The sequence below is a fragment of the Carcharhinus amblyrhynchos genome, chromosome 2 (genome assembly GCF_965287045.1).
Source record: "Carcharhinus amblyrhynchos chromosome 2, sCarAmb.v2.hapA, whole genome shotgun sequence".
Taxonomy (NCBI): domain Eukaryota; kingdom Metazoa; phylum Chordata; class Chondrichthyes; order Carcharhiniformes; family Carcharhinidae; genus Carcharhinus; species Carcharhinus amblyrhynchos.
Window position 1 is genome coordinate 96,708,890 of NC_137325.1, and position 19,841 is coordinate 96,728,730.

General features: G+C 42.1%; 1 protein-coding gene across 3 annotated transcripts in view; it reads right to left on the bottom strand.

Moving 5' to 3' along the window:
• Positions 1–19,841, bottom strand: part of LOC145356680 (E3 ubiquitin-protein ligase HECW1-like) — a 434,978-nt gene that overhangs the window by 243,458 nt on the left and 171,679 nt on the right. For all 3 annotated transcript variants that reach the window (XM_080209562.1, XM_080209572.1, XM_080209579.1), the window contains one exon: positions 5,455–5,549. In XM_080209562.1, coding sequence (XP_080065688.1) covers positions 5,455–5,549 — 95 coding nt within the window. The remainder of the gene's footprint in view (positions 1–5,454; positions 5,550–19,841) is intronic.

Below are 19,841 nucleotides of genomic sequence, written 5' to 3' on the forward strand. Positions count from 1 at the left end.
GCAACACACCACTATAAATCAGGACAGTCACTCCGACAGGTTCAGGAGAGCTCCTACAAAGCGACTGAGACAGCACAACTGTTGCTTCAACCCCCTAATCATCTCATTAGTGATGTAACGTGAGCTGTGCTGCCATGAGGAACATGAGTAATGGTTATGCGTATCTGAGTTGTGAAAGGAAGTCATCAGCCACGTATAGAGTGAAAACACTTGCCGCTCACCATCCACCCTCTGATTCATTGTGGTGGTTCAAAATGACTGGAGAAGTGCACTGGCCATAAATGTGCAATGCTCCTTAGATACAGGGGAGATTCAAGAGGATTGGAATATTGCAAACCTTTGTTCAAAAAATGATGCAAGAATTATCCCAGCAACGGCAGGCCACTCAGTTTAAACTTGGTGGTGGGGAAATTTCTAGAGGCGATAACTTAGAACATAGTTCGAGTCATAGGCCACAATTTTCCCCAAGAAAATGAGGGAGGAATTCTCCGGGCCCACTAAGGCCAACCAGCTCACCCACATCTACAGTGGGATCTGCATCGAACGGGCTTTCATGCAGGTCTTCACAAGCGAGGGCCTGGCGCGTTGGACTCTGAGGGTTGAGGAAGCACTACCAAAGCCTCAGCAATGTGAGGCAACCCCCCTTCCCTCCACCATGCAGGCATGAGGTTTATGCAACCTGAACGCCCGCTTTGCACCTCCCCTCCTCTCTCAGACTCCACTCAACCCCCTCTTCAGGCCAAACCAAGTGGGGAAACGATGGCTCAGTGGTATTATCGTTAGACTATTAATCCAGAAACTCAGCTAATGTTCTGGGGACCCAGGTTTGAATCCCATCATGGCAGATGGTGGAATTTGAATTTAATAACAAATATCTGGAATTAAGAATCTATAGATGACCATGAAACCATGTCGATTGTCAGAAAAATTCATCTCATTCATTAATGTCCTTTAGAGAAGGAAATCCTCCATTCTTACCTGGTCTGGGTTACATGTAACTCCAGAGCCACAGCAATGTAGTTAATTCTCAACTGCCCTCCAAGGATAACTAGGGATGGGCAACAAATGCTGGTGAGCCAGCGAAGCCCATGTCCCGCGAATTAATAGAAAAAGTGCCTTGGCAGTGCCAACAGTGCACTGCCCACAGCACCCTGGCACTAACACCCTGGCCTAATGTCTTGATTGGTTGGCCTCTTCTATCCCTGGTAGACCAGAAAATCAGCCCTGGCGTGGTGATTTCAGGCAGCTCTGAGATCAATTTCTGCATTCCAGCCTGTCAGTGTGAAAATTTTGAAGTAGCGGGGTCACTTTAATTTCCGTGCTCCCCGGTCACCCAGCAGTCTTTTAAATCATTGCAACATTCCATTCTGCAGCAGAGATTTTCCTTTCTCCCTGCAGAAGCTGCTGGTGTGAACAGGCCCCTCTGAAGTGTTCTGACAGAGAGGAGATGTCAATTTCACCTGGGGATGAATTTCAATCCCCCGCCCCCCATGACAACTGGCATGCCCACCCTTCATGCTCTAACCCTTCACAAGCCCTCGCCCATACTCCATCCATGCACGATCCCACCTGTATTACAAAGACAAAGAACAAAGAACAACCCAGCATCAAACCACCAACTCCTCCCAGGTCCCACTTCCTCAAAGTTAAGTTAAAGTTTATTCATTAGTCATAACTAAAGCTTACATTATCACTGCAATGAAGTTACTGTGAAATTCCTTGGAACTGCTCTTGCACACTGGTAATGCCCAACTGGCACTCCTGTGCCAAATGGGTACTGCCAGGGTGCTAGGTGGACAAATCCTGGTGGGAACTGCCCAGCATTGTTCCCGACCACTTGGGGGCTTCAATGGTCTCCAAGCCCCCACCCTGGTTATCGCACCTCGTCTCTGCTAGTGGAGACCAATAGTGATTCTCACTGATCCCATGCCGTGCGTGAATGTCAGAAGGTTTGGAGAGCCGAGAGAATCTAGCATTGAATAGGCTGTGCATATTTAATTCTACTTAGATAAGCCAACTGGCCTCATGCTCAAAAAGGGCACAATTTGGTTTGTACCATTAGAATGGGACTGGTGCAATTGCAAACCACTTTGCACACTATTTTCTAGGATTGGTGTGAAGTGCACCAGGTGCGGCGAAGTTGGAAAATCACCCCTGTAGAACTTTACAGCACAGAAAGAGGCCCTTTGGCCCCTGTATCTGTGTCAGCTACCAAATATCTACCTACTCTAGTCCCATTTTCCAGCACTTGGTCTGTATCCTTGGCATTTCAGGTTGTGAGGGTTCCCCGCTTCTACTACCCTTTCAGACAATGAGTTCCAGATTCCCATCACCCTCTGGGTGAAAAAGATTTTCCTCAAATTCTCTCTAAATCTCCTGCCCTTTACCTTAAAGCTATATCTCCTGTTTATTGATCCCTCTACTAAGGGGAAACGTTTCTTCCTATCGACCCTAACTAATTTTGTACACCTCAATTAGGTCCCATCTCAACCTTTTCTGCTCTAAGGAAAACAATCCCAGCCTAACCACTCTCTCCAAAATTGAACTGCTCCAGCCCAGGCAACATCTTAGTCAATCTCCCCTGCACTCTTTCTAGTGCATCCTTCCTATAGTGTGGCGACCAGAACTGCACACAGTACTCTAGCTGTGGCCTAATCATCATTTTACACAGCTCCATCATAACCTCACTGCTCTTATATTCAATTCATCGGTTAATAAAGGCAAGTATCCCATATGTCTTCTTAACCACCTTATCTTCCTGTTCAGCTGCCTTCTGGGATCTTTGGACATGCACCCAAGGTCTCTCTGATCCTCTGTACTTCCTAGCGTCCTACCATTCATTGTATATGCCCTTGCCTTGTTAGGTCTCCCGAAATACATTACCTCCCACTTTTCAGTGTTAAATTTCATTTGCCGCTGTTCCGTCCATCTAACCAGCCTGTCTATTGTCCTGTAACGTAACGCTTCCCTCTTCACTATTTACCACACCTCCTGTGTTCATGTCATCTGCAAACTCATTAATCAGTCATTACAAGTCACAATTACATCTAGATCATTAATATACGTTACAAATAGCAAGGGACCCAGCATTGATCTCTGCGATACACCACCGGACATAGGCTTCCAGTCACAAAAACAACCATCGACTATCACCCTCTGCCTCCTGCCACAAAGTCAATTTTGGATCCAATTTGCCAAATTGCCCTGGCTCCCATGGGTTCTTTCCTTCTTGATCAGTCTCCCGTGTAGGACCTTGTCAAAAACCTCACTGAAGTCCATGTAGACTACATCAACTGCACTGCCCTCATCTGTACACCTAGTCACCTCGAAAGATTCAATCAAATTTGTTGGACATGATCTCCCGTTGACAAAGCCATGTTGATTATCCTTAATTTATCCTTGCCTTTGAAAGTGGAGATTAATTCTGTTCCTGAGAATTTTTTTCAATAATTTCCCTACCACTGGCCTGTAATTACCTGAAATTTCCCTATTTTCCTTGCTATCCTCTAGTTGTCTGGCACCTCTCCTGTGGCCAGAGAGAATTTGAAAATTAGTGCCAGAGTTTCATCCCACAACAGCCCTGGATATATCTCATCAGGGCCTGGAGATTTATGCCATTTTTAAGCCTTCTGAAACCACTAACACCTCCTTCATCTCAATGCTAACCTATCCAATTATATCACAGTCTCTCTTTGCTTTCTATACCTATATCAGCCTTCTCCACAGTGAACACAGATGCAAAATACTCATTTAAAATCTCACCTACTGCTTTCAGTTCCACATAAAATGCTCCTTTGGTCCCTAATGGGGCAGGCTCGAAGGGCCAGATGGCCTACTCCTGCTCCTATTTCTTATGTTCTTATGTTCTTATGTACTCTTTCTCTGGTTATCTTCTTGGCCTTAATATACTTCGAAAACAACTTTGGATTTTCCAGAAATTAATGCCATACTTTTGTAATAGGTTTCCTGATTTGCTAAAAGCAAAATGCTGTGGATGCAGGAATCTGAAACAAGCAAAGAAAATGCTGATATGTGGGTCACCCAGATTCGAAAGGTTAGCTCTATCCTCTCTCCACAGATGCTGTCAGATCTGCTGGGATTTTCCAGCATTTTCTGTTTTTGTTTCTGATTTTTTTTAAAGTTTAACAACAAGTAATAAGTCTCCTTGGAGTTTTTCTTAAAAACTAAAAGCTTCCTTGTGACTCAACGAGTTTATCCAGTAAATAAAACTAGGAAGGCCCAAGATTGATTCCTAGTTTGGATTTGGTTTACGGCTGGGAGTTGAGGTCTCAGGGTTCTGGTATAAGGAGGGGAACAAATCAGCTTGTTACAAATTGCTGATGACTGTGTCGATTTTGACTGTGTCATGAGGTATAACCAGTGATAGCAAGCAGGAAATCTTTTTATATTTCTTTTGAATTTATTGTTACTGACTTCAATGGAAATAAAAATCATGCTGCTGATTCATTACTGTCTATTTTATAATATCATCCAATGTACACTTGTGAGGTGAGGAAACAAATTGAGTTTAACTACAATTCTCAGATAGTGAAAATAATTCAATGTCTTACAAATGTTGGAGCAATGTGAATAATGGTCATCTGAATCAGTTACCAGACCTCACCACAAAGAAAGACTTATAGAAGAACAGGAAGTAAAAATTGGCAAATTATATCTCTTTAATGAAAAACAATAATCAAATAGCTAGCTGACAAATGAATTAGACATTCCTTTGATCATATTTTTAAAAGATAAAGCATATATCAGCAAATATAACTCACATTGCCTTACAGGCATAGGGAACATTCAAATCTTTATGTTAGTATAGCATGAGGATGTCTATGCACTTTCATTTATAGTATTTTATAAATGACTGACAGGAACAATGACTGAATAGAACCTAATCTTAGGTTAAGGCCCCATCTCTCACACTTTTGTAAGCAATAAATTAAATGATAAACAGTGTCAGTAAACATAAGTAGATTTTAAAGCATCATTAATTTATTAGATCAAATGTAGAGGTAAGAGGTGGGATTCTCAGATCTCGTTTGCCCCATCACTGTTGCCAGTGAGAGTGGAGAATTTGGCGTTCAGCCAAAACTCCAGCCAGGCCAGAGAACCCCAGCCTTGGGCAAGGTCAGAGGTTTCCAGCGAAGGTTTCCTTTTATTTCAAAACATACTGAGATAATTTGTATAGACCTGAAATGTGAAGAAAAAAGATGTTTGGAGAGAAGGACAATGCCATAATGGTGTGATATGCTGCAGTACAGTTACAGCACCATCTGTTGTCTTTCAGTGGCTACACACTGTGGTGAAAAAGAGGACAAATTCTATTTTTATCGATATCTTTAGTCACATCTAAGCTTGCCAGTGCAGAAATGGAAAATTAACGTGAGTGATTACCTAATGATATCGAGATGTAAATATAGTGAACACAATAGAGTAGGAACTCACAGGAACAGAAGGATTTCTCACACTGATGCTTGGGGTTGTTGCTCGAAGGGCTCCACTGGCTCCATGGTAATACTTAAAGCAGATTTTTGTTTCAGCTGAAAGATAGATTAAGGTCATATTAAAGCTTTAGGAGATCACCATGTGAAATGTTATAATTTGTTCCTCTTGTTTTGCTATTGTAGTTTTTACTGAACAAGAGCTACACTTTGATCAATTATAATTTTATTCTTCATCTGAGATATGTAAAAATTGCTTTCTTACCAGTTTTCTCCCCCCCACCCACATCTTTTTTTCTAAAACCATGTTGTTTCCTTCTATGAAATGGCTTTACATATGTCAGTCACCTTCTGGTACTTCTTCTGAATAGTGAACATTATTCGCTTCTGAACCTTGACAGCAAGTGTCATTGGAATATTTGACAGTGCAGGTGTCAAAGTCAAGTGCAATGTCATTTTCACACAACATCCAGATATATCCACAACTAGCAAGATCACTAGGTGGCAGTTAGGTGCATGAACCTTGCTAATTGCTGCTCTCTAATCTCCATCATATTTCAAAGAAGCAACATCAAGCCAAGGACAAAACATCCAAAGATACCCATTATGCACAACGGAAGAACAGAGTTCACGTACAGATGTTTTTGCTGAAATCAATCTCTTCCTGTGACATTCATTCATTCATTGCCGTCATCCTCTTCCCAGTAGGTTGACTGCTTTGAATTTCTCCCCTTCTGTCTGTCCTTGACATTAAATTAACCTATTTCTTTTTCAAATCCATTTGCACAAGCATTGAACTTGTTAAGTGACTCCGTAAGATGTGTCTCATCCGCATAAAAATAGGCTGCACAATCATAAATGCGCAAGTGTAGCACAATACAACACCATGCTTACATTAGCCCACTCAGCATCAGGTCTGAGCTTAATCCAGATAAAAAAATTACGAATTAGGACTTTTATGAATTAGGAGGAGGAGCAGACTCCTTGAGCCTGTTTGATTTATCTTAAAAAAAACCTACTGAGAATGCAGTTTATCCTTTTTAATCTTCTAAGGATTGTTCCAGAACCAAGAGATGCTGCTGTAGTAGAGGGGGATTTATGAGGGAACAATCCCCTATATATAAGTTCCTGGAAAAAAGACACAAATTGAAATGCAATAGTACGGGGAAATAGCCCTTCCTCAACTGATTGGAATGAAGCCCTTCAATTGTTTTTTGCCCTTATTACTTCAAGTTAACTTCTGACCCACGGTAAGATCTCAGCATTAAGGATTATGCTAAGCTTTTCACCTGAGGCATACTTATTCAGTATCTGTAGTCTAATTCCTTTCATTCCCAGTGGATCAATTCCATTACATAGACATTCCTCTGCTACAATCAAGATTAAGCCCACTAGCAGATATGTAAAACGTGCAGCAAGGAGCGTTCTACTTTCTACACAGATTTGGAAAGATCACTTCTGTGTTTGTGCAGTAAAATATTCCTGTTATTTTCTGCTGACTGGATAAAAGTTTTAATTTGAAAGATTACTTTAGCTGTTTTTAACTGAAGTTCTCTTCCAAGCCACACACCTTCCTCACTTGGAATTATATCACTATGGCCAGAATTCTCTGCTCTTGTATGATGCGCCACTGCTCCCAGCGAGAACAGAGAATTTGGCACTCAGCCAAATCTCCATTCACTGCAGCAGGACCGGAGAATCCCAGCTGCAGATGAGATCGAAGAATTCCAGCTTAAGTCTTTACTGTTGCTGGTTCCCAGATGTGGAGCTCCCTTCCTAACAGCACTTCTGGTCTGCCTGCAACAGATGGACAGTAGCAGTTCAAGAAAGCAACTTGCCACCATCTTCTCAAAGACAATTAGTGATGGGCATCAAAAGTTGACTTTGGGCGGCATGGTGACACAGTATTTAGCACAGTAGTTAGCGCCAGGGACCCGGGTTCGATTCCTGGCTTGGGTCACTGTCTGTGCGGAGTCTGCATGTTCTCCCCGTCTCTGCATGGGTTTCCCTCAGATGCACCCGTTTCCTCCCACAGTCCAAAAGACAAGCTGGCCAAGTATATTGGCCGTGCTAAATTCTCCCTCAGTGAACCCGAAAGGGCGCTGGAGTGTGACAACTAGGAGATTTTCATAGTAACTTTATTGTAGTGTTAATGTAACCCTACTTCTGACATTAATAAATAAACTCAACTTTTGAACTGACACCTACATTCCAAGAATGCATTAAAAAAAATCACAAATGTGTTATTGATAACTGTAAAAGAAAGAGTTCAAATTTACACGGGGTGAAATTTTCCTTTCCACTGAAATTTTCTACTCCGCTACACTACAGTGCAGCGGGGGTGGGAAAATCACGCTCTTACAGTCCTCTGGAACTTTCTAGCCATTCCCAGCAATAGGATCTTCCGATCCCACCAAAGTCTACGATATGTGAATGGCTCACAAACCCCACCCCCTCCCCCCGCAATAACGAGGCCAGAAAATCCCAGCCTGTTTATTTACACTTTTACATTACCAGTAATTCAAAGATGAAGAAGCACTGTTGAAGTGCAGATGTTTTAACATGGCTGAATGCAGCTTATTATTTGCACATAACAAGCTCCCACAAATTACAGTGAAGTAAATGGTCAGTTAATTTGCTTTTGCTGAGGGATAAATATTGTCCAGGACTCTGCTTTCCATTGAAACAGTACCACTGGACCTTTTATATCCATGTGGCTGGGCAGCTAGGGCTTCAGTTTAATGTCTCATCTGAAAAACAGCACCTCTTGACAGTGCAGCATCCCTTCACAGTATAATCATATCCCAAAAAGTCCATATTTAAATTTCTTCAGTCTTTAAAACTTTAAAAACAAACATCTTTGTTAAAGTTAAATTCTATCATTGGTAATTACTGTAGCAATAGAAATGCGGTCACAGCCGGTGTTTTTTTGATCTGCTTTCAATCTTGCTGCAATCCAAAATCATATTTTTTTTAATGGAGCTTGTACTGTGCAGTCTATTCTACAGAATTCTGTCATCTAATTCCATTCAATCTCCACCAGTGAGACAGGAATGAACTCTAAACCGGCAATGAGGAAAAACATCGAAGAGCGACTCCTAAGCACTGGCTGCTTTGCTCTAATGAAACCATCAAGCCATTTCCAGATGCCGATTTGACACCCACAGCTCTCTGCCGATGGACTGATGAATCCCTTTGCCCACTTTCTGTTGAGCTTGGTTTCTGGTGTCTGCTCCCAGAACGCTGCCTATTGTCAGCATCTTTTGAGGTTGCAAAAAGAATATAAAGTAAAAAAAAGTCGGGTAGGGTGGGGGATTTCTGCCCCCTTTTCTCAGCAGGCTGAAGCAGACAGAGAATCCAGCGGGGATCTCACAAAGGCTTTTACGCTGGCGAGATTTCCCACTGAGATTGTCCCCATCTCCTACCAATTTTGAAATGTGATTGCTGCCATGAAAAGTTGGGAACACCATGCTCATGCATTTATATCTACTTCCCTGCCGTATTATCCCCCCACGTAGGGAATTCATCCCTCGCTTCACCAGTGTCATATCATTCTGGTGGGGTCTACAATAGGTTTTGTTGGACAGGGAACTGGCAAACAGAACCCACTGGCAGCACACGGATAAGTGGGGGTTTGGGGGCGGGGGGGGGGGTGTCTTGCCAGGGTAGTGTCTGGGTGATGCAGGAGAGGGGATTCAATGGGGAAATTCATGTTGGGGAGTGGAATCCCAAGGGATCCCACAACCATAGGGGAACAGTTCCATTTTTTAGTTTATGTTTCTTTACATCTTTAGGCTACTGGCAGGATGGGTTCAGTAAAAAGTCTGACAACACCAGGTTTTAGTCCAACCTATTTATTTGATAATATACTCACAAGCTTTCGGGGTTAGCCCCTTCGTCAGGTGAATGAAGAGTTCTGGCCTCAGACAGAGCATATAAAGCACAGACAGTTTAGAGATTACTGATTAGTAATCTCTAAACTGTCTGTGCTTTATATGCTCTGTCTGAGGCCAGAACTCTTCATTCACCTGACGAAGGGGCTAACCCCGAAAGCTTGTGAGTATATTATCAAATAAATAGGTTGGACTAAAACCTGGTGTTGTCAGACTTTTTACTGTGTTTACGCCAGTCCAACGCCGGCATACCCACATCAGGATGGGTTCATTCAGAGGTCGCCCACCAGTGTGACGTTGCGGGACCCACCTCTTTTGTTCTTTTGAATTAAGTGTCCAATCTTTGGCTGGAAAAGCTACACCCTTGTTTTTCGCACCTGAGTTGACACTTAGTCAACAAATGAGAAAGTTCCACACATCATCATTTTCCTTAGAGGCCAGAGCTAAAAAAAACACACACACCCAAGCTGTCAAAAGAGTTGGGCAAAATGCCTGGAAGAAATTCTCTGATCCCAGGAAAGTTGCTAAATTGAATACTGCACACACACTTTGATTCCTGCCAGAACGTTGTTTCACAGTGCACCTTAGCATGTCTTTCATCTTCCAGGGAACTCTGCATTGCTGGTAGACAAAGTGTTCACTCTATGGCTCCTGAAATGCGATGTGTATTGGGCTTGGATTACACACTACCTTCTCTCATGGTTGCTGGAGCTGTGTATATGTCTCTGTTCTATTTGGTTTCAAGAGCAGGATGGACATGATTAGCCAGCATCTGAAGCTGTGGACATAGAAACAGGAATGGACCTATTAGCCCCTTGAGCCTGTTCCACTATTCAATTACACCTTGGCTAATCTTGTCATAACTTTATCTACCTGTTTTAATTCCCTAACCTTTCGGCAAATCCCACATTGAAGAAAAAACAATCACTCACAGCTTTTAAATTTTTAATTGACACTCCATTCCTTGTGAGAGGTTTTTCCAAATTGCTGGCCTGGAAGGAGCCGTAAGGCTCCAGATTTGAGCCCGTCGGGACTGCACGCTTGACAGCCTTGGAAGTAGATACAAAATACGACTCTGGTTGTGTTTAGTCTCTGAGCATGATTTCCCAATTAACGGGCAGCCAGCTTGTACCGCATGCTGAGAAAGGCTCAGCCCTGCCAAGGACGAAGAGAAAAGGGCACCAAGAAAAGGGAGGGTGCAGAATGGTGCTTCTAATGAGCTCCCTCAAGACAGACAGCCGTTGTGGAGCTGCCTCAGGGAGATGCAGACCTCTACAAATTAAATGTGCTGTAAAAAGACAGCAAAATGTGTCCAGGCAGCGCCGTCAAACACCTGACAGCAGAACTCAAGAGAAAACCTCAGGCCCCAGACATATTTTTAAATTTTACTACAGCTCTGAAATTTTTTCCCATCCTGGATCGAGATTGTAGCTAAAATGAGAAGGCCACCTGGCAAATTGGCCTGCCCGCCAACCATAAAAGTAGTTGGGCTATGGGAAATCGCTTTTAATTAACTCCTTCATAGGCTTCATTACCACTGAATTGTCAGTGGGCACCCACATGTGAATCATGGAGTCATAGAATCCCTACTGTGCAGATGGAGGCCATTCAGCCCATCGTGTCTGCATCCACTTTGTAAAAGAGCACTCTGCCCAGGCTGTAACCCCGCATACTTACCCCGCTAATTCCACTGAACTACCCATCTTGGGACACTAAGGGAAAATTTTGACAAGGCCAATACACCTAACCTGCACATCTTTGGAGTGTGGGAGGAAACCAGAGCACTCGAAAGAAACCCACACAGACACGGGGAGAACCTGCAAATTTCACACAGTCACCAAAGGCTGGAATCAAACCCGGGTCCCTGGCCCTGAATTGGATCATGCCTGTTGACAATTAACTGGGCAATTAGGCCCATATTGTGTGAGTGCGCAATGACATCAGGATGAAGGCCTGACATCTTCCCACACAATTTCATGCGCTTCCAGGTCATGTAAGCATCCGCTTGAGCGACATACAATTCTGGCCTTAAAGTTGGAAAACGAGAGCTGGACAGCTTTCCCAAACCCTGAGCATCCTTCTTTGCTTTTCATGGCTTTTAACTTTATTAGTTTACTTATAGACATTGTTGTACTGTGGCAGAGCAAATTACACCATTATTCTTCTGCTCCTCTCAGTGCCCAACTAGATTGGGTCATTGATTGCAATGAGTCATTTCAGTCAAGTATCTCATTTCAGACTGCACCATGTTCAGCCATCAGCAAAGTTCCTTCTACAACAGGGGGTCAATTAGTAAATCAGCATGAGGCTGTGCTTGGCAAAGTAGAAGGCATGAACAAAGAAGTGCAAGAACAAAGCAAAAATAGCTCCATGAACTGCTGAACCCAGTGCCTCATTTCTCACAAGGCTTGCTCACAAACTTACATTGGCAATTCAGCTGTGATTTGAGATTACACCAAGCAGCTTGCATAGTTTAGGAGATACCACAATTCACAGTTGCATATTGTTGCATGGCTGCTTGATCAACCTGCAGAACACCAGATGAAGAGTCCTACCTGAAACTACATGCTTCCTAACACCTTGTTTGGATAGTTACCCTTTGTATATGGGTCTGCAACATCACTAGAGAATGTAATGCACCAATAATCTGCCTTTTGGATTGTTAAAATTGAATATGGCTTTATGTTCATTTGATGCAAAGATTAATTGGAAATATCAAAGTGCCAAGGAACTATCAAAGCTCCGGCCAGCTGCCAAAGAACTGTCTAGCTGTCAAAGAACTGTCAAATTGTATTAGGTGAGTTGGCATGGAGAGAGTAAGGCAAAGGGAGTGCACGGGTTAGCATGAGTTGTTACTAAGTTGGCATAGGGTGTACAACGGGCCATGGGCATGTGGGGGCATAGGGAATATGAGAGGTAATTGGGGTGGGTAGAGGGGCTTGGATTGGCATAATTATTACAGGGACCCATTAGGGGTGCGTAGATGGGCATGTTTGGTGTAAATTTGGACTGTAATTTTCCTATATTGTTGGATATAATGATGCATGATTTTCTTATAGCTATGTATGGACTGGTCCTAACTCTGTGTCTATAATTTGAGTTCAAATGTTAGGCATGTTCCTTCAGAACCTCACTTTCATAGAGTCATAGAATCCCTACAGAGCAGAGGTAGGCCATTTGGCCCATCGACTCTGCACCAACCATAATCCCAGCCAGGCTCTATTCCTGTAACCCCACTTGTTTAGCCTGCTAATCCCTTGACACTAGGATCAATGTAGCACAGCCAATAAACCTAGCCTGCACATCTTTGGACTGCGGGAGGAAACTGGAGCACTTTCCATCTTCAAAGCCTACAGTTAATGACCGAAGACCAGAGGCACATCCAACACAATACAAAACATCTCTGGGAAAACAAACCATGTTGAAAGATGTTGCGAGTTTAGTTTTATGTCAACCACACGAATACAGAAACTTCATGTCATTCATTGCTTGTCAATGGTGAAGCAGACAGCGATTTGGCATTTTTGCAAAGCTAACAGCGGAGCAAAGCAACTTGAACAGCAACCTTTGGATTTCCAAGTTTTACAGCATTCCTGCCGTAAATTAATGACAATACCATTATCCATGTGTTATTTTGACTGCCGAATATTCGCAGTCTTGGACTTTAATAAACTTACTGAAAATTAGGTATTCCTTTTCATTCTAAAGGATCTATTCTTAATCAATGTTTCCTTCCTAAACTGATTAAATATGTGGTTCATCTTTCTACATACAAAGGGACCAGATCTAGGTCTAATATTAATTTATCTAATTTTCAAAATGAAATTTATATATTCATAATAAATACACATAACAATCTTTACCTATAGCAGGCTTGGGATATAATGAAGCAATAAATGTTGGTGCACTGAAGAAAAAGCATTTTTCAACATGTCACTGTGGCATCCTCGGCTAATCCCTGTTAATACATTGGTTATCAGCTCATGATAATCCCAGTGGTTCGGATTTGGAGATGACTACAGTGAGTCAACGTGTTTCTGGATTGCTCTCACTCCACTATTGTAATATGCAAGAAGCGTGATGAAAATCCTTTTTTACACAAGCAAGCCGGATTTCCATTGCACTCCTGATGAAGTTAGGAAGGTGGATCAGCAGCAGCTCTTGACGCCAGTAGATTTGTATGGATTCCATCTAAGGCAATTAAGAGTAGCTGAAAGTTCAGTAATAACTAGAACATGGTCGGTTTTGTGTTCCAGTTGGTTCCCTGTTCTCTATGCCAGTGAGGAACACCTTAAAGTTGGGCAGAATGGTGGCACAGTGGTCGGCACGGCTACCTCACAGCACCAGGGACCTGGGTTCGATTGCCAGCTTGGATCACTTTCTGTGTGTAATCTGCACGTTCTCCCCTTCTCTGTGTGGGTTTCCTCCAGGTGCTCCAGTTTCCTCCCACATTCCGAAAGATGTGCTGGTTAAGTGCATTGACCGTGCTAAATTCTTCCTCAGTGTATCCAAACAGGCGCCAGAGTGTGGCGACTAGGGATTTTCACAGTAACTTCACTGCAGTGTTAATGTAAGTCTTCTTGTACCACTAATAAATAAACTTTTGAATATGCATTGTAACTTATTTTGATGACTTTCATAATGTTATATTTTGCGTGATTGAATACTTACGAATGTGGTTCTCCTCTGCTTGTTATTCAATTGGTCAGTCAAATATACTCACATTTAAATTTCCATCAATTCATGGTTCCCTTTAAAATCTAGTTGCTATCCTCAACCTGCAATTTCAGTGCATAGACACTGTAAAGATTATTTTGTGTGGCCACGCATATGCATGATTCATCACAGAGCAAAACCTGAGTGCTACCTCTCAAGCTGCTGCATGGTTGTGCATATCACACAGTGCATAAGAGGCCCTTTGGCCCATTGTGTCTGTACCGAACGTAACTACCAGAAACATTAGTGATGTCCTTTTATTCACAAAGAATAGCATAATCGGTGTTTTTTTGTTCCTGTGTCGAGCCTGCTTATATGACAAATCAAAAAAATACCCTTGGGCCCATGAAGTTTAACAGAAAATAAATGAAATATCACTTCTTGTGGAGAGGGGGGAAGTTCTATCACAGAGTGATTCAGCAGATATTGATGAGAAATACTCATAGTATTTCATTACAGAGCACAGAATAGACTCATCATAGACTCCTAAGAGGCCATTCAGCCCATCGAGTCTGCAACAATCACAATCCCACCCAAGCTCTATTCCCATATCCCTACCTATTTACCCACTAATCCCTCTAATCTATGCATCCTGGGACAGTAAGGGGCAATTTAGAATGGCCAATCAACACAGCCCATACATTTTTGGACTAATGAACACTGCACAACTAAACTGAAGTTTTTGTTCCAGCACACTTAAAATGGGCTTGAGTAAACCTAGAGCCAATTGATACACCAAAACGTTTAAATCTAAAATAAACTGAATATAGTGTAAGAAAAAGTGAGACTGATAATGTAGATTCCTTGTAACAAAGATGTTCAGAAGTCAGATATATAATCTGTATTTAGAATAAACAATAAAGTTGAAAATACAACCCTGCACATTGCTGTGTAGGTACAGTGTCCACCTGTGAAATTGCCAGATAATGCGAGGTCAGTTCACTTGTTTAATTTTCTGCTCTTTTTGGGGGTGTTGCTTATGGGACCACCAGGGTTAGAATCTTAGCAGGCAGAGTTTGGTGAAAGGCCTATTGTAGACCAGGCAATTTGTTTCAGTATGGGTGATGGCCTCCAGGAGAGGATGCGGGAGGTAAGCGTAAATGGAAAGTTTTTTAAAATGTAACCCGGCCTCCTTTTCAGTTTGAAATAGACATACTGTCACTAGTATGTTGCTCAGGCACTCCATTATCAGGTAGCCTAATTCAAGTGCAAATCGGTAGCCTAACAAATTTCAAGTATGGCTTGTGCAAAACTACTTCAGCCAGTTTGTGTGACCTTTTATTTCTCAGTTGATTTGATTTGATTTATTGTCACATGCATTAGTTTTCAGTGAAAAATATTGTTTCTAGCATGCTATACAGACAAAGCATACTGTTCATAGATAAGGAAATGAGATAGTGCAGAATGTAGTGCTACAGTCATAGTGAGGGTGTAGAGAAACATCAACTTATTGCAAGGTAGGTCCATTCAAAAGTCTGATGGCAGCAGGAAACAAGCTGTTCTTGAATCAGTTGGGACATGACTTCAGACTTTTGTACCTTGATGGAAAAAGTTGGAAGAGAGAATGTCCGGGGTACATGGGGTCCTTAATTATGCTGGCTGCTTTGCCGAGGCTGTGGGAAATGTAGACAGAGACAATGGATGGGAGGCTGGTTTGCGTGATGGATTGGACTACATTCATGATCTTTTGTAGTTCCTTGCGGCCTTGGGCAGAGCAGGAGCCATACCAAGCTGTGATATAACCAAAAAGAATGCTTTCGATGGTGCATCTGTAAAAGTTGGTGAGAGTCGTAGCTGACATGCTAAATTTCCTTAGTCTTCTGAGAAAGTAGAGGCATTGGTGGGTGTTCTGAACTATACTGTCAGAATGGAGGGACCAGGACAGATTTTTGGTGATCTGGACACCTAGAAACTTGAAGCTATTGACCATTTTTATTTTGTCTCCATTGATGTAGAAAGGGCTTCCTGAAGTCGATGTCAATCTTCGTCAGTTTTGTTGACATTGAGGGAGAGTTTATTGCTGTTGCACCAGTTCACCAGATTCTCTGTCTCGTTCCTGTACTCTTTCTCATCATTGTTGGTGATCTGACCCACTACTGGTGTCATCAGCAAACTTGAAAATCAAGTTGGAGGGGAATTTGGCCACACAGTCATAGGTGTATACGGAGTATAATCGGGGGCTGAGAACACAGCCTTGTGGGACACTGGTGTTGGGGATGATCATGGAGGAGGTGTTGTTGCCTATCCCCTTACTGTTTGTGGTCTGCGGGTTCGGAAGTTCAGGATCCAGTCACAGAGGGAGGTGCCGAGGCCCATGACAGGGAGTTGGATGTTAGGATCCATTCCGCAGAAGATGCCTGACACAAAAATCAACATTTAATGGAAAACAAAGGCAACAGAGAAGACTGCAACAACTACAAATACTCCTCTTTCCTCTGAGTCACAGGGAAGGCCTTTGTTAGGATCATGCTGTAAAAACTCCATCTACTCATAGACTGAGGGTATGCAGAAGCACGGTGCGGTTTCTGTACTGGCAGATCTAATGTGGACTGATCTTCTCCATACACCAGCGAAATGTAGGGAAAAAGAGATCTCTTCACTAAAGTGCTTGAAACTGCTCAATACCCCCCACCCTCCCAACAATGCGCTGCCATACATTCATTGACTAATGAAGACTCACACTTGGTTGAAACCATCTATGCTGCGCCTCACTTACCATGATGACCTGTTCAATCCACCTATTCAATGCCTTCCATTTCAGTGCCTCATATAGAGCACTCTTCCTGAGCAAGATCCATCAGCAAACATCCTTTGGATCAAAGAATGCAAAACACGGTGTGTCGATAACAGGTTCCTTGTGACAAACCCAATCTGTTGAATGGGAGTCTTTGAAGTGCCATGGTGACGGTCATGTTGTGGAATCGAGCTTCAGAGTGCTGCTCCTTCATCAAGTGAGTGGAGCTTTTTCTTATGGTGACAGTGGACTTGCTAAACAGGTACAAGACAAGCCTGGGTCCCCTTGAAACCAATCCCAACTGCAAATGCCTCAGTATAAACCCCTTTCTGTACTTGTGGATAGATACAAACAATTATCTGCACATTATCAAGGCGTGTCCTTCACCAAAGGAACTCAACAACTTCTATCTTTGCTCCTTGTGGCACATTCTGAGTATCGCATGGAAGGGTAAAATCACAAATGAAGCAATCCTCTCAAAGGCAAATTGCCCCAAGTATGTTGGAACTTATCAAGCTGGTCGGGGTATCTTTGCAGGAGAGAAAATAGTCACATCCCTAAAGATTTTCTGTATGGTACAATAGCTGGAGCCAGGTGACCAGTTGATGCTCAGAGTTCTTCTTTAAGGACACTTGCAAGGTTCTAAACATCAATGGGAGACATTAGCCAATGACAGAGCAAAATACAACACCATCTGTGAGCCAGCCTGCGCCACCATGACGATCAGTGACTGCAGTGGTTTGGTAACTGGCGCCAACATAGAAAACAACAACCCACAACAACACCTTAAAACTACTCTTATGGAGTGATCTCTTCAGCCATCAGCAAAGGTGCACCACAGAAAGCTTCTCCATCCTCAACGGATTTGATTTGCTGCATGTCCATTATCTTATGTAGGTGGAAGGTTGCTGATGACAGTATGATAAAAAATGATACCCGAACAGTCGCCGGAGTGTGGTGACTAGGGGATTTTCACAATAACTTCATTGCAGTGTTAATGCAAGCCTACTTGTGACAGTAATAAATAAACTTTAAACTTTAAAACCTGCTTGTTACTTCCTGGTATCCTTTCTATGAGATTTCTTCAGTGTTATCCTGCTTGATAACAACACTCTTTGTGGAAATCAGAGATCCCCTACAGACGAAGGCAGAATGAAATTAACATTGGGAAAAGTGAAATCCACACCATAGAGATCACAAGGCTTTTGTGGGCAGTTTTCTCTGAGATCAGCAATGAACAGCAATACTTTACTGCTGACCACAAAATCGGTGCCATGATCTAAACAAGGTGATGAATTACACCGAGCTGTATTTCTGATGATAACTGAGGAGAAAAGAAGTGAATAAAATGCATTGGATAGGTTAAAAAGTGCTCACAGACTGTGGTTAGCATCAGTCTTAGGAAAATGGATAAATTAGCGTTCACAACTCGCAAGAAAAAATACCCAGTTCTTATTCATTGATCTGGGTTTGTAAAGAGAAACTTACGCTTTTTATAAATGGATTTATTATTTTGTTGAGTAATCTTCTTCCAATATGATTATCCAGCTACTGAGTAAACATTAACACTTCATCTATTTCTGAAATTACAGCAAAGCATTTTTGCTGATTACTTGAAACCAAGGCATTGTTAGTATTGATTGAACCTTTTCCACTGTAATCACAAGATTTCACCGTGTATCAATTTTCACCAGCCAGCCAGAAGCAGAAAGACAGATTTCACATGAACAGTAAAGTTAATTTCAGTTCTCTAAAACCGCAATGTGCCATGGCGCAGTTTTTCACCTTCTATAATACTATCTAAACATGATATGGAGATGCCAGCGTTGGACTGGGGTAGGCACAGCAAGAAGTCTCACAACACCAAGTTAAAGTCCAACAGATTTATTTGGAATCATGAGCTTTCGAAGTGCTGCTCCTTCATCAGGTAAGCAGCGCTGCTCTACTCACCTGAGGAAGGGGCAGTGCTCCGAAAGCTCATGATTCCAAATAAACCTGTTCGACTTTAATCTGGTGTTGTGAGACTTCTTACTATCTAAGCATTTTGTGCTCCATGTATGAGTACCCTGTGGCTTGTCATTACTGGCAACAATAACAAATGCAGACTGTTCCTGTACCATCTCTAGATCGATTACAGGGCCATTAGACTGGTCTCTTCCATTTATCTGGATCAACATTATATCACAATTCAACCACTCAAACAAGATTTCCTTTCTGGTATACTTAGTCCTGTAATGTACAGTGCTCATTTTAAAACAGAAATAGATGATTAAATAAATAGAGCTCCAATGTATAAATGATGAATAACTAATTAGTCAAGTAATTATTAAGGCTGGATAAGAAACTAAGGTTTGAGGTTTAAAAGTTTCCATTTCCTGTCAGTCATATGTCTAAACAGGCTGCCATTGTCCATGGAAACAGAGAGCATTCACATACCGAATGTAACACGGGCCCCATTCATCCTTCCCATTCTTGGGCAGGTAAATGAAAACTTGTCCAAATTCAGATAAAAGAAAGGTCATGAACCACTGAATTGTTCTGCTCAATAGAACAATGTACATCAATGGCTAAAACCAATAAAATGTACCCAATCACAACAAATAACCACTTGGCTAATTACAACAGACCTAATTTGAGGTGAGGTAATCTGAATTCAAGTATTAAAAGTGGGTCAGGGGAACCATTTTGTAGCTTGCAAGTTGGAGGTACTGAGTACTCCTGGGGCAGGCTTTGGGGAAATTGCTGCCAGTCGGAAACCTGAGAATGGTTTACGCTTCTCCCTGGGTGATCACCCAATTGAAGTTGGTTGTATATTTGATAAGTATGCATTTTTCTTTTTAAATAAATTATGATATTATTCTGGAGTCCTGCCTTGCCTTGTGGTCAAGTCTTCCTTAAACTGAAGCATTTTTGAGGGTCAGTGAAGAACCTAGTAATTAGATATATGTGACCAAATTAACTGAATCTCAATTTCAATTATATTCCCATTTATAAAAAAAATTCATTAAAAAAAATGTGATTTACCAAAGATGAACAGAGAACAAAGCC